General features: G+C 55.4%; 1 protein-coding gene across 1 annotated transcript in view; it reads left to right on the forward strand.

The window, feature by feature from the left end:
• GLP1R (glucagon like peptide 1 receptor) overlaps window positions 1–13942 on the forward strand; it is a 34879-nt gene that overhangs the window by 16242 nt on the left and 4695 nt on the right. Inside the window, exons 4-12 of the mRNA XM_064597569.1 lie at window positions 2591–2709; window positions 3083–3189; window positions 6460–6613; window positions 7139–7298; window positions 11692–11752; window positions 12211–12280; window positions 12403–12491; window positions 12823–12961; window positions 13827–13868. Coding sequence (XP_064453639.1) covers window positions 2591–2709; window positions 3083–3189; window positions 6460–6613; window positions 7139–7298; window positions 11692–11752; window positions 12211–12280; window positions 12403–12491; window positions 12823–12961; window positions 13827–13868 — 941 coding nt within the window. The remainder of the gene's footprint in view (window positions 1–2590; window positions 2710–3082; window positions 3190–6459; window positions 6614–7138; window positions 7299–11691; window positions 11753–12210; window positions 12281–12402; window positions 12492–12822; window positions 12962–13826; window positions 13869–13942) is intronic.

Here is a 13942-nt window from a genome sequence, read left to right on the forward strand (position 1 = left end):
GGGCAGTCTATCCCCAACATCCCCATTGAAGGGAGGAGCTGGGTCTTCCCCCCTTTGAATGGAGGGTCTCCAAGGGCTGTGCCTCTATCATCGACATTGTATTCTCTTTAGATCAGGCCGTCTTTGGGGATAAGACTATGTCATTTCCATCAGGACTTCCTAAAGGCAGGGTTATGTCTCCTCCCTCAGACTGGGGCTCCCTGAGGGCAGGGCTGTGTCTCCCCCTCAGACTGGGGCTCCCTGGGGCAGGTCTGTGTCTCCCCTTCAGACTGGGGTCCCTGAGGGCAGGGCCGTGTCTCCCTCTCAGACTGGGGCTCCCTGAGGACAGGGCTGTGTCCCCCCCTCAGACTGGGGCTCCCTGGGGCAGGTCTGTGTCTCCCCTTCAGACTGGGGTCCCTGAGGGCAGGGCTGTGTCTCCCCTCAGACTGGGGTTCCCTAAGGGCAGGGCCATGTCTCCCTCTCAGGCTGGGGCTCCCTGAGGACAGGGCTGTGTCCCCCCCTCAGACTGGGGCTCCCTGAGGGCAGGGCTGTGTCTCCCCTCAGACTGGGGCTCCCTGAGGGCAGGGCTGTGTCTCCCCCTCAGAATGGGTCTCCCTGGGGCAGGGCTGTGTCTCCCCCTCAGACTGGGGCTCCCTGAGGGCAGGGCTGTGTCTCCCCTCAGACTGGGGCTCCCTGAGGGCAGGGCCGTGTCTCCCTCTCAGACTGGGGCTCCCTGAGTACAGGGCTGTGTCCCCCCCTCAGACTGGGGCTCCCTGAGGGCAGGGCTCTGTCTCCCCTCAGAATGTGTCTCCCCCTCAGACTGGGGCTCCCTGAGGGCAGGGCTATGTCTCCCCCTCAGACTGGGGTCCCTGAGGGCAGGGCTGTGTCTCCCCCTCAGACTGGGGCTCCCTGAGGCAGGGCTGTGTCTCCCCCCTCAGACTGGGGCTCCCTGAGGGCAGGGCTGTCTCCCCCTTCAGACTGGGGTTCCTGAGGCAGGGCTGTGTCTCCCCCCTCAGACTGGGGCTCCCTGAGGGCAGGGCTGTGTCTCCCCCTCAGACTGGGGCTCCCTGAGGGCAGGGCCGTGTCTCCCCCTCAGACTGGGGCTCCCTGAGGCAGGGCTCTGTCTCCCCTCAGACTGGGGCTCCCTGAGGCAGGGCTGTGTCTCCCCCTCAGACTGGGGCTCCCTGAGGGCAGGGCTGTGTCTCCCCCTCAGATTGGGGCTCCCTGAGGGCAGGGCTGTGTCTCCCCCTCAGACTGAGGCTCCCTGAGGGCAGGGCTGTGTCTCCCCCTCAGACTGGGGCTCCCTGAGGGCAGGGCTGTGTCTCCCCCTCAGACTGGGGCTCCCTGAGGGCAGGGCTGTGTCTCCCCCTCAGACTGGGGCTCCCTGAGGGCAGGGCTGTGTCTCCCCCTCAGACTGGGGTCCCTGAGGGCAGGGCTGTGTCTCCCCTCAGACTGGGGTCCCTGAGGGCAGGGCTGTGTCTCCCCCTCAGACTGGAGTCCCTGAGGGCAGGGCTGTGTCTCCCCCTCAGACTGGGGCTCCCTGAGGGCAGGGCTGTGTCTCCCCCTCAGACTGGGGCTCCCTGAGGGCAGGGCTGTGTCTCCCCCTCAGACTGGGGCTCCCTGAGGGCAGGGCTGTGTCCCCCCTCAGACTGGGGCTCCCTGAGGGCAGGGCTGCTACTTCCCCCTCAGACTGGGGCTCCCTGAGGGCAGGGCTGTGTCTCCCCTCAGACTGGGGCTCCCTGAGGGCAGGGCTGTGTCCCCCCTCAGACTGGGGCTCCCTGAGGGCAGGGCTGTGTCTTACCCCTCAGACTGGGGTCCCTGAGGGCAGGGTTGTGTCTCCCCTCAGACTGTGGCTCCCTGAGGGCAGGGCTGTGTCTCCCCTCAGACTGGGGCTCCCTGAGTAGGGCTGTGTCTCCCCTCAGACTGGGGCTCCCTGAGGGCAGGGCTGTGTCTCATCCCTCAGACTGAGGCTCCCTGAGGGCAGGGCTATGTCTCCCCCTCAGACTGGAGTCCCTGAGGCAGGGCTGTGTCTCCTCCTCAGACTGGGGCTCCCTGAGGGCAGGGCTGTGTCCCCCACTCAGACTGGGGCTCCCTGAGGGCAGGGCTGTGTCTCTTCCTTCCTCTCAGGAACTCTGTACCCACCTGTTCCAGGGTCTGTCCTGTCTGTAGCATGTTGGAAGGAGGCAGGGCCTGAGTCCTGAAAATCAGAAGTCACAGTGGGTGTCTGTGGAATTGTCAGCTGGTGAGCGCCAGACCTTGTCAGCAGTGTGATTTGAGGCTAGAAGCAGGCCATGGAAATGGGCTAGAGTTGTCTCATCTCAAAAACATGGCTTCATCAGACTGCATCCCAGGGTGGCCAAGAGGAAAGGCTGAAGGTGGGGCTGGGGGGCCCTTAGTGACTGCCTTTCCTGTCCTGGACCACATGGGCACATGGCAGGAGAGGAGGGTCTGAGTGTGTGAGTGTGAGTGTGAGTGTGTGTGTGTGTGTGTAAGAGGTGTTGCTAACTCCTGAAGGTCAGTCCTGGGGGAGCAGGAGTGGCCCCCAGGACGGGGAGGAATGAGGGGCCTGTGGCGTCGGGCCAAGGCGCAGCCCCCGCGTCTCTCCGCCCAGTGCTGCAGGGCCGTGTGTATCGATTCTGCACAGCCGAGGGCCTGTGGCTCCGCCAGGACAACTCCAGCTCGCCCTGGAGGAATCTGTCAGAGTGCGAGGAGTCCAAGCGAGGGGAGAGAGTGAGTTGAAGATGGGGCTCTGAGGCGGCGAGGGGTAGCAGGGTCCCAGCATCAGTGGAACAGGGACCCTGGGCATCTGATGGGCTGGTCTGTGGCCATCTTGTCTACGCCCCTGCCCCTGGGAGCTTTGCACACCATGCTTGCTGGGTAGAGGTGATGTGTGTTCGCCCCACTGGCCTCAGGACAAGGCCCTAGACATCCAAGAACCATGGACATAGGTTATTTTCTTTCTTCGTTCTGGGGTCCCTGGTGCAGCCTGACTCGGGGCCCCGCCTCTGTCCCTGTCCCCATCCCCTGGGAAAGGGGAAGGAAGGATGTGGGAGAGGAGGGCATGGGCTGCCTCACGTGCATGGTATCCCTCGTGTGCACACAGAGCTCCCCAGAGGAACAGCTCCTGTCCTTTTCCATCATCTACACGGTGGGCTACACACTGTCCTTCTCCGCTCTGGTCATCGCCTCGGCCATCCTCCTGAGCTTCAGGTAAGAAGTGGGGGTCCTGGAGGGGCTGCTTCATCCCAGCTCCCCACTCTGTCCCCAGTAGATGAGGGAGCACCAAACTAAAGTGACGGTGCAACAGGTTCTTCTCTTAAGAGATCTCTGAAGAGCCTGTTCCCTCCCCACATACAAGGCTGAAAACACAGGATAAGACACTGTATACTTGGTCTAATCTCTACTCTGTAAAAGCATGCCTAGAATACTGCAGAAAAGAAAGACAAACACCACACAAGAAATACCCAAGGGGCACATCCCCAAACCGTAGTAGTGGGTGTAGGATTAGGGGACGTCCTCTCTAGCGAGCATGCGAAGCTTAAGTAGGAATTCCTTATGATTTTAGATAAGATCTCAAGGATTTAAAGATTCTGCCGTCTTTGGAGCTTATCAGCCCCATGGAAAAGGTCTTCCTACATCTAACCTCGAGACATTCCTTCCAGAGGCCCATGTTCTTGCCACTCCCTCCGCACTTGGTGGGGGTGGGTGTGGGGAGGGGGTGTGGGAGGGACAGCTGGGTTCAAGGTCAGGAGGGATTCTGAGTGCAGGGACCTCAGGCTACCAGCCAGCAGAAACAGGACAGGCTTCATTCCTCCTGCTGCCCCCATGGCACCTGGCACAGTGAGTGCTGGGCACACAGTCAGTGCTTAATAAATGCATTCACTCAGTGAATATTCCCCCCTTGTATTATGAAGTATTTCAGAGATCTGAAAATACAGTGGCTGATACTCAGCACTCATGCATCAATACCCAGCACAGTCACGCTGCCCTGGGGGGCCCTCCCTGCCACTGCCCGCCACCCCCCAACCAGAGGGAACCCCCAAAGGGGCTACTTATAATCCCCATGCATCTCTATACTTCTGCCACATTTGTAGTATCTATAAAAATATGTAGCTGCGGGTTTTGCATATTTTTAATGGCATGTTATACATCTCCTTTCACAATGTTATTTTTGGCGTGGCATGTTTTTGTGAGATTCATTTATGTTGATACAGGTAGTTCTGTTTCACTTATTTTAACTGTCACTCCAGACTCTGTCGTATCTTCAATTTACAATTGAAGTGTTACAATTTATTTGTTGTCACTTCAATGGGTACTTGAGGTTTCCCTTTTTTTTTCTTCTCTGAATTACAAACCTGACTACAAGTAACATTCTTACTTATGACCCCTTGTGCATTTCTCCAGGGGCACATACCTCTGAGTAGAATTGCCTGCTCTGAACACCATGTGCTTTTGTTAATTTATTAGGTGGAGTTGCTCTCCAAAGTGGTCATACCAGTTTGCCCTCTTACCAGTAATAGAGGAGAGTTCCCTTTGCTTAACATCCTCACCAATATTTACTATTTTCACCTAATTGTTGCTAATCTGAAGTGTGTGAAGTATCTCGTGATTTTAATTTGCATAGCCCGGATTCCTAGAGAGATTAAGCATTTGTGTATGTTTCATTTTGTGAATCACTTATTCCCATCCTTTGCTTACTTTTTTATTGGCTTATTTGGCTTCTTCTTTATTATTTTGGCCTTTGATTACATATTCTTGGTCCTAATCCAGGGTATATCCTCTCTTAATCTGTGATTTATTTTTTCACTCACTTTACGGTACCTTTTATACATGGAAGTCCTTAATTTTAATGAAAGGAAACATATCAGTGTATTCATTTTTACTGATAAAATTTATCAATAAATCTTATTAATTGATAAAGATTGATTTTGCCAATTGATTAAAAAGAACTATCAATTTTTTTTTCCCCCAAAGACCAAATTCCTTTATGGTCTTGTTTAAGAAATCTTAATTTATGCTGGGGTCATAAGTTTTGCGCATTCCTTCTGGTTCTTTAATCCACCTGAAATTAATCTTTGTCGATGGTGAAATTAAGAGATTTAATTTTATTGTTTCCATATATACGTCGAGTTAATTGCTTCAGTACCATTTATGATAGCTCATCCTTTCCCCCTTGGGTTTAGGGTGCGTAATCTGCCATGCAGCAAGAGTTGTCTTTGCCTGGGTTGGTTTCTGTCATCTGTATTCTTGCCCGTTGGTCTATTTATCTGCCCGATTGTCAATACCATGGGGCCTTAACTACTGTAAATTCATTGAAAACCTCGGTTCTCTTATAGTAAAGGCCCTTATTTGTGGTTCTTTAGGAGTGTCTGGAGTATTCTTAGCCCTTGGTTCTTTACATGTTTTGAGAGTTCCAGGAAAACAAAAAATCAACCCTGTTGGAATTTTTAGTATAGCTATATTGAATTTATCAATTACGGTGGCAAGAATTGCCACTTTCAAAATAGTGAGTCTTTCTATCCATGAATGTGGGATTTTAAGTCTTCTCTAGCAATTTTAAGCAAGTTTCATTATATTCTCCATAGAGATCTTGCCCATCTTCTGTTAGACTTTTTTCTATGTAGCCAATTAAAAAATTATAAGTGAATTTTTAGAATTTACTTTTTAATTGTTTATTGCTGCTGTATATAAGCGCACATCAGTAATCTTGCTAGATGAACTCTCCTATCAATTCTAATAACTTGTGTGTAGATTATCTTGGATTCTCTATGAAGATACTCTCCCCTCTTTGAATAATGACAATTTTGTTCCTTTATTTCCAATTCTTATGCATTTTTTCCCTTGCACTCTTCCAGCGGCCAGGATCTGTACTACGATGTTGAATAGATGAATAGCTTTGTAAGGTTAGGCAATCCTTATTTTCCTGATTTTGAAGGCAATGCTTATAAAATTCCTCAGTTAAGAATGATGTTTGCTCCCGGTGTGGGTAGATAGCCCTTATTGGAAATGCCCTTGTCTTTGCAGTTAGCTATGCATTTTTACCTGAAAGGACATTGAAATTGTGTCTAATACTTTCTGAATTCCTCCCATGTGCTTCGCGCTCATCTGCCTCCATAAGGCATCCTCAAGGCATGTGAGAGGCAGGTCCTTCCCTCAGGAAGTAAAGCTAAGTCTCCACTGGGGAAAGTGGTCCTCACCCATAAGTCACTTGGCTTACACATGACTCTGCAGAAAAGCTGATGCCGTAGAGGGAAGGATAGTGTGGACGGACGGTGTCCGTGACCACATACCTGAAAGGACTTACACACTGGACCCAGGGAATTTGGGGGGTTGCGAGGAAGAAGGGCATTTTCAGAGGAAGAAAAGACACAGTCCCAGAGGCAGAAACATGCCTGAGGGGTCCATCAGCTTGAGAACTGAGGCTTGTGGAGCAGACCCGTTGGCCATCTTGCCAGGAAGGAGCCTTGCTTTCTCCCACAGACATCTGTACTGTACCCGGAACTACATCCACCTGAACCTGTTTGCGTCCTTCATCCTGCGAGCATTGTCCGTCTTCATCAGGGACGCGGTCCTCAAGTGGATGTACAGCACGGCCCCCCAGCAGCACCAGTGGGACGGGCTCCTCTCCTACCAGGTGTGTGACGTGTTCAGGAAGGGGCCTGGAGGGGGATGCATAGTCAGTGAAGGCCAGCCTCCCCCAACCCACCCAGGCCTGGCACAAAGAAAAGGCAAGAGCTGCTCCGCCTGGTCCTCAGGGAGCCCCCAGTCCGATGGGAGAAGCAGTCCACCCTGGGGAGCCCCCACGCTAAGGAGGTGGATGCTCTCCCTGCCCCTAAGGAGTGGACTTTGGAAACGGAGCCAGGCTTGACTCCCAGCTCTGCTACTTACTAGCTGTAGAGTTTGGGGCAAGTCACTTAAGTTCTCTGGACCTCAGTTTTCTCACCTGTAATGGGGATCATATTAGCTTCTCCCACCCACGATAGTGATTCAGTGAGCTAGAGCAGGCCAAGGTCTTGGCACTGGCCCTGGCAAGAAGGCATTAGCTCTCTCCTCCTTCATTCAAGGTGGTAGGGTAGCAGCTGGGGTAGGGTGGGGAGGGGGGTCAAGAGAGGCAGGGGGCAGAGCTGTTGTCCCCTGGGGACCCTTCCTCTGCCCCCAGGATTCTCTGGGCTGCCGCCTGGTGTTCCTGCTCATGCAGTACTGCGTGGCAGCCAATTACTACTGGCTCCTGGTGGAGGGCGTGTACCTGTACATGCTGTTGGCCTTCTCTGTCTTCTCCGAGCAGCGCATCTTCAGGCTCTATCTGAGCATAGGCTGGGGTAAGGCCCACTGCCATTCGGCTCACGCGCCCCTCCGCCCCAACCTGTGGCGTGGGAGGTGGGAGACCCTGACCTCTCTCAGAACTACTGCCTTCAGGCTACCCCCAGGAAGCCAGCTTGGGACTCAGAACACGCTGCTGGGCCAACAGGCCCGGCCCACTGGCTAACTCTCTCCTGGGCACAGGACTCTCTGCAGGGGGCTGTGGTTACCCTTCCCTCCCTGCATAGCCCTAACCACTTAATGGAAGCAGAGGCCTCCGCCCTATCTGGCCAGATACACCACACGCACCATTGGCGGCCGCGGAACTGTCCTCAAACACCTCTACTTCTGAGACCTCTAGGGATGGAACCCCGCACCCGGTCCTTGATACCCAGGCCCTGAGGGAAATGGAGAGTCCTGGGCCTCAGGGTAGGGGGTCGGTAGGTAAGCGCTGAGGGGCTGTGGCTCTGTCACCCAATGATGAAGAGGAGGGTTCAGAGGAGCCTGGCAGGAAGGGCTGGTCAGCCAGAAGCCCGCTGAGGAGAGGGTGGACCACGGATGTGCCTGGAGCCCAGCTGGAAATGTTCTAGCCAAAAAAGTTTGTGGAGATCCATTGTGTCTTTTTTTTTGCTGGAACATTTCTGGTTGTGCTTCTGCCTCTCGCCGCGTGGGATTCTGATGAGAACAGGGGCTGAGACCCCCACCACCGGCAGTCCCCCAGCCCCCACCCCACGACAGGGAAAACAGATGCAACAGTGCTTACTCTGGAGGGGCCCACCGGAGCCCCCCTGGGACAGAACCAGAGAACCCTGCCCTCTGGCCCTTCCTAAACTGCCCATGTCCCTGTCCCCACCACAGGACCCTGCCCTCCACATTGGGCTTGCCATTCATTCCTTCATTCCCTACTGTCGTTCCTTCCTTCGCCAGCCTCAGGCTCTGACCACGGCCGCCCCGACCTCTGGGGACTTACTGCCTCAGTCAAGGCCACATAACGTCCCCCTTCCTGCCCCTGAGCCTTTGCAAGGCTGTCCTCCATCCAGCCCGCCTCCTCAGGAAGCCTGCACAGGTTGTCTGGCCCTCTCAGCCTCCCTGCCCCTGTTCTCCCCCTGCATTCCTTTCTGCTGCTATCCCTCGTTCACTTGGCTCTCTACGGCCCCACTGTAGAAGGGGGCCTCTAAAGGGGGCATCACTATCTTGAAGGCACCAAGGCCCAGAGAGGGCAGGCCCTTATAGGCAGAGCAAGCACTGGAAACAGGCCTCCTGACTCCCAGGCCCTGGGCCCCTGCTGCCCCTCATGGAAAGTTCTCTGTCCTGTGCTGCCTCTGTAGTCCGCTGAAGGCCCAGCTGAGCAAGCTCAGGCCTCTGTGCAGGTGAGCAGGTGGCCTGGCCTCTGTGTCCCACTCCCTGCTTCCATCCTTCCCTCCTCCTCCCACAGGCCCCACCCCTCCCTGCTCTGCCTTCCTCCCCTCCCAGGCTAGGGCAGTCACCCAGGCAGGGGGCAGCTGGAGAGCCCTGCTGCTAACTGAGGGTGGGTGGGGTTAGCTCTTTGAGAGGAGCTCTGGGAAGCCTGTCCTTAGGGTGGGGAACCGTGTCTGTCCATTCTGGGAAACAGCATCAGCACTGTTAGTGCCTGTCTCCATGGTGACCCGAGGGCAGAAACAATCAGAGGGACAGTGTGATGTGTGCAGAGAAGCGGGGGTGGTTGGTGGAGGGTTGGTGGGGACACATGGCATCCGAGAGGTTTCTGAATGTGAAATGGGGGAAGTGTGCTCATCCTTTCCCACCACCCCATGCCGTGGCTCAGGGCTCAGGGTCGGAGGGGGCACAGGGATAGGACCTGGGGGACCTTCCTTCCCCTGAGAACACCCTTATCTTGAGGAATTGGGATGGGGAGATACAGAGAGAGACAGAGGGGCAAGGACAGAGGACAGAGAGCCAGATCCGCCAAGAGCTTAGCTGTGGGGCCAGGAGACCTAGCCCATGCTGGGATGCTTGGAAACAACTTTTAGCTTCACGTGCGAGCAGAAGAATCAAAATTAAAACTCTGACACAGTTGGGGAGTCCCCAAAAGACATGTCAGCTTCCACAGCCAACTGTCAGCAGCAGGGTGCCCCCATAACCCACCACAAAGGGGCTGCCCGGCGGGGGTAGGGGGGCAAGTGATGGACAAGGGAATCATTACTTCTCAGGGCCAGTTCTGTGTGACTTAATTTGGGCTTTTTTTTTTTTTCTCCAGCCTGTCTTGTTGACTTTCTAAGCAGCCAGCAGGGAGTATGTCACGTTTGCATGTGGTAGAGCCCTAGTGCCTGCATTTTTAAACGGGCTTTGTTAAGGAGAGGCTGATGAATGAATGAAGTTCGCAGGGTCTTATTGATAACATGAATGAGCTCCCCAGTCCTGGAGTGGAGTCTCAGGGAGAAAGGACAGCAGGTGGCTGGGGATGCCCAAGAAGGAGGTTTCCATGGGTGTGCATGGCTCAAGGAATTGGCAGGTTCTTGCCTGGAGAGTTTCCCTTCTCTCATTGATATATTGATCCACTCATTCCTTCCTTCCATCCTCTCGGAGTATCTTCTATGTGGCAAGCTCTGTGCTATGTCCTGAGGACTTTGGAAGCCACCCGTCCCTTGTGCAGTCTCATGAAGGCCTGTTGCTAAAGCATCATGGATGCTCAGAGGTCTGGCTTGTGTGAAAATAAGTGGCCAAGGAGAAAGACATCTGATGAAGAATGCTGGTCAGCTGCTCTTCCTCTGTGCCCTGTCTGCACCGTAGTTCTAGGCATACCAGCTACTCAGGAGCTGCTCTTGAGGACACGGAGCATGGTGACAGGAAAGGCTATGAAGTGGGCTCCACCCTGGAAACGTGCTCTGGGGGGAGACTCCCCTAAAGCCACACATGCATATGCACGGACCCCCCCACCACACACTCACATCTGTGTCCATACACCTTAATACGCTCACTCTTACCTATCTCCCACCCTGGGAGAGGCACCCGTAGGGACAGGTGTGGGGAGTTGGTGCAGAAAGCCACTGAAGATGGTTGGCATGGGCGCGGGAGGGCAGCCCTGCCTTCTAGTCCTACCTGTGCCCTCCTGAGCTCCTGGTTCATCTCCATCTGTCGTGAGGATGGGCAGTCCATTTGAAGTTGGCAAACGTATTGAGCCCTCAGGGCGAGCCAAGCACCGAAACTCTGAAGATGAATGAGGCTCTCCCCTGAAGGAGCTGGAAACCAGTAGAATGAGTTCTCTACTGCTGCGGAACAGAAGACCCCACAACGTAGCTGCTGAAAGCAGCCATTCTTATCATAGTTTCTGTGGGTGCGAATCTGGGTTCAGTTGAGCTGCATGCCTCTGGCTCAAAGTCTCTAACAGGGATGCAGTCAAGCCTTCGCCCCGGGTTGTTGTCAACACAAGTCTTCCCTGGGGTTGGAGAATCCCTCGCAAACTCACTCGCAAGGCTGTTAGGAAGCGCGGGTCTTGCTGCCTGTTGGCTGGAGGCCTCCCTTCCTCACCACAGGGGCCTCCACGGGCTGTCTGAGTGCCCTCATGACCTGGCAAATGGTGTCCCCCAGAGCAAGCGATCAGGTTGAGAGAGAGAGCCCAAGGCAAGCCTTGTATAGCCTTTTAAGACAGTCTTTGATAACCTAATCTCAGAAGTGACATGCCGTCACTTCTGTGTACGTTGTCAGGACGCAGACCGATCCTGACACAGCATTGGCTACAGCACGGTGTGAAAGCTGGGAGGTGGGGGCCGCTGGGGGCCTTCCTAGAGGCCGCCCGCCACACCTGTTGAGTCTCAGCCGAGTGTTGAGTGTTAACATTGGAGCTGTTGTGACCGTGGGCCACCGTGCAGTTAGCTGGGCTGTTGGCATCAAAGTCAGGGCCCCTACCTCCCCTCCAGGCTTCTGCCCAGCCACCTGCAACGTGTGCAGGTTGGACGTAGGTGGCTGGAGGGGCTTCTGGTGCCTGAAGGCGTTGATTGAGATGGGCATGTGGGCCGTGGCAGGGGAAGAAGGGCAGCAGAGGGTTGGCCTGTCCCCACCTCATCCAGCATGCTCTCCCCACTCCATAGCCTGGTCCCTCTGTTACCTTGGTGTCCTCATCCTCATGCCTCAGCCAGGACTCGGGGGTGGGCTCCGACAGTGTGCCTGGGAGGGGGGGACTGGGGGGGACAGATACAGCTGGAACGTGGTAGGATCCTCTCTCGGAGGAAGAGTCCGGGAGCGGGGCGGGGGGAGGGTGTTGGTGCTGCCTCGCTCTCCCGCTCCCAGACCAGCCTAGCTCCACATGTGCCAGGAAGTGGTTTGTGGCCAAGGCAAGGGGAGGGGCCTGGGGAAGGAGAGGCCCCTGGGTGTGCCCGGTGCAGGCTCGGGCCTGCCAGCCCTCGCCCCTCTCTCTCTTTCCCTCTCTCCTCTCAGGTGTTCCCCTGCTGTTTGTTATCCCCTGGGGCATTGTCAAGTACCTCTATGAGGATGAGGGGTGAGTGTCCTGCTCCTGGGTCCCCATCCTCAGACCTCATGGGATTCCTTGACTCCTGGGGTGCGTCGCTACTACCCATTGGGAGGATAAACCAAGGAACCAGGAGCTTAATTTACCAATTTAGTTCTCTAATCCCCCTTCCCTACTCCTCCCCAGGACTGTGATGACAGTGCTGGGTCCATGGGGTCTGTAGTGTTTTTCTGTAATAATCGTGAAATGTTTCTGCTATTTTGTGTGTGATGCTAGGCACACACATGACTGTTTGTAGGTTCCTGAAGGGGCCATGTGTATCTCTCTGTGTGACCATGTATTTAGGACTCTGGGTGTGTGTGTGTGGCTTGAAGGACTCTGCATGAGTCTGTGGGACTGGTTGTTGGATAGCTCATGGTGGCCATGTTTGTGTGCCCCTGGGCCTGCACCGTGAGCTGGGGGCTTTGTGTGTCTCCCTTCCTCTTCAGCTGCTGGACCAGGAACTCCAACATGAATTACTGGCTCATTATCCGGCTGCCCATTCTCTTTGCCATTGGGGTGAGTGATAGTGTGGGGGCAGGGCTGGCTGTTCTGGTGGGCCCGGAGTTGCTGCGGGAAGGCCTGGAGACTGTGGGTGTTTCGAGAGGGCCTCTAGCCACCCTCTCCCCTCTGCCCCGCAGGTGAACTTCCTCATCTTTATCCGGGTCATCTGCATTGTGGTGTCCAAACTCAAAGCCAATCTCATGTGCAAGACGGACATCAAGTGCAGGTGATGTGCCTTAGCTGGCTCTGTTGGACACCTCAGCCCTTGCTTCCGGAAGAGACAGAGAGATCCTGGGGTGCTGAGCTTGGAGCCCTACATGACCTTCTTCTCCCACCTGGCCCACCCTGGGACCCCAAGCCTTGTCCTTGGCCCTGGACCTGGGGCAGCTCCTGGGCTTCTGGGGGTCTTGACCTCTACTTCCCCCTTGCCAGGCAGCCCAGCCCAGCGTATTTGGGGTGGGAGAGTGTCTGTCACCCCTAGATGTGGGGTTGGGGCACAGAAAGGGGAAAGAGTCCATTGGGAGAGATCCAGAACAATGTCTTCACCTCACCCTCAGGCTTGCCAAGTCCACACTGACGCTCATCCCCCTGCTGGGGACCCACGAGGTTGTCTTTGCCTTTGTGATGGATGAACACGCCCGGGGGACGCTGCGCTTAATCAAGCTGTTCACAGAGCTCTCCTTCACCTCCTTCCAGGTGACCTCATGGTCGGGGGTCCTCTTGCCAAGTCGCAGAGTGGGAGTGGGGCAGAGACCAGCCTGTACCATGCAGATGGGCACCCTGGGGCCTGGGGAGAAAGAGGGCTGTGCCCAGGTTTCCATGGCTGGAGCACAGCTAGGGCTAGAATCAGCGTCCAGCACCCCCCGCGTGGGACAGGAAGCCTTCCCAGAGGTAGCCTGGCTTCACAGCAGCCATCTACCGGGCTGCTGCTCGGTGGCAGACACCCCGCCAGGGGCTTTGCCCACATTGTGCATTTATCCTCACAGCATCCCAGGAGCTGTGCGGGATCACCCGATTTCACAGAGGAAGAAACTGAAGCTCAGAGATGTGAAAACAAGATGTGCCGGGTCACATGGTTTCCAAAGCCAAGAATTCATCCTCTCCACTAGTATTAGATGATGCCGAGGGTGTAGATGTATGAGAGCCTGGTCCCAGCCCCTCAGGAGGCCTGTGGGAGGGCCACACGCACAGAGGCCCGTGCACGTGCACTTCACATATGTGCGCACACATACACACATAGATCACAGTTCTGGAGCACTGAGTGTGCTGAGTGAGCAGACGGAGCCATGATGGGGAAGATGGCCCATGATCAGAGGACTTTCTAGGGTCAGACCTCCTCAAGGAGAGGGCGGTAAAAGAGCTTCTTCAGTATCTAAGCAAGGGGTCTTCTTCTTTCTCCAGAAAGGAAAGGAGGAGGAACCCACCACTCTGGCTCTGGGCCTACCTGGGCTGCCCAGTCTGAGGAGGTGGATGTTGGGGCTGGAGTCCCAAGGAGTTCAGGGTCTCCCTGCAGGGCACCTCCCTCCCGCTTCCTCCCTGCTGACATGACTCTTGTTTCCAGGGGCTGATGGTCGCCATCTTGTACTGCTTTGTCAACAATGAGGTAAGGCCTAAGGGGGACAGTGGGGACACTTATGGGCTGCTACTATGCTTATGGGCTGTTCTAGAGTTGTCAAT

This window comes from Mirounga angustirostris, unplaced genomic scaffold (assembly GCF_029215605.1).
Source record: "Mirounga angustirostris isolate CCGP_5_RB_7025 unplaced genomic scaffold, mMirAng1.0.hap1 SCAF_8, whole genome shotgun sequence".
Taxonomy (NCBI): domain Eukaryota; kingdom Metazoa; phylum Chordata; class Mammalia; order Carnivora; family Phocidae; genus Mirounga; species Mirounga angustirostris.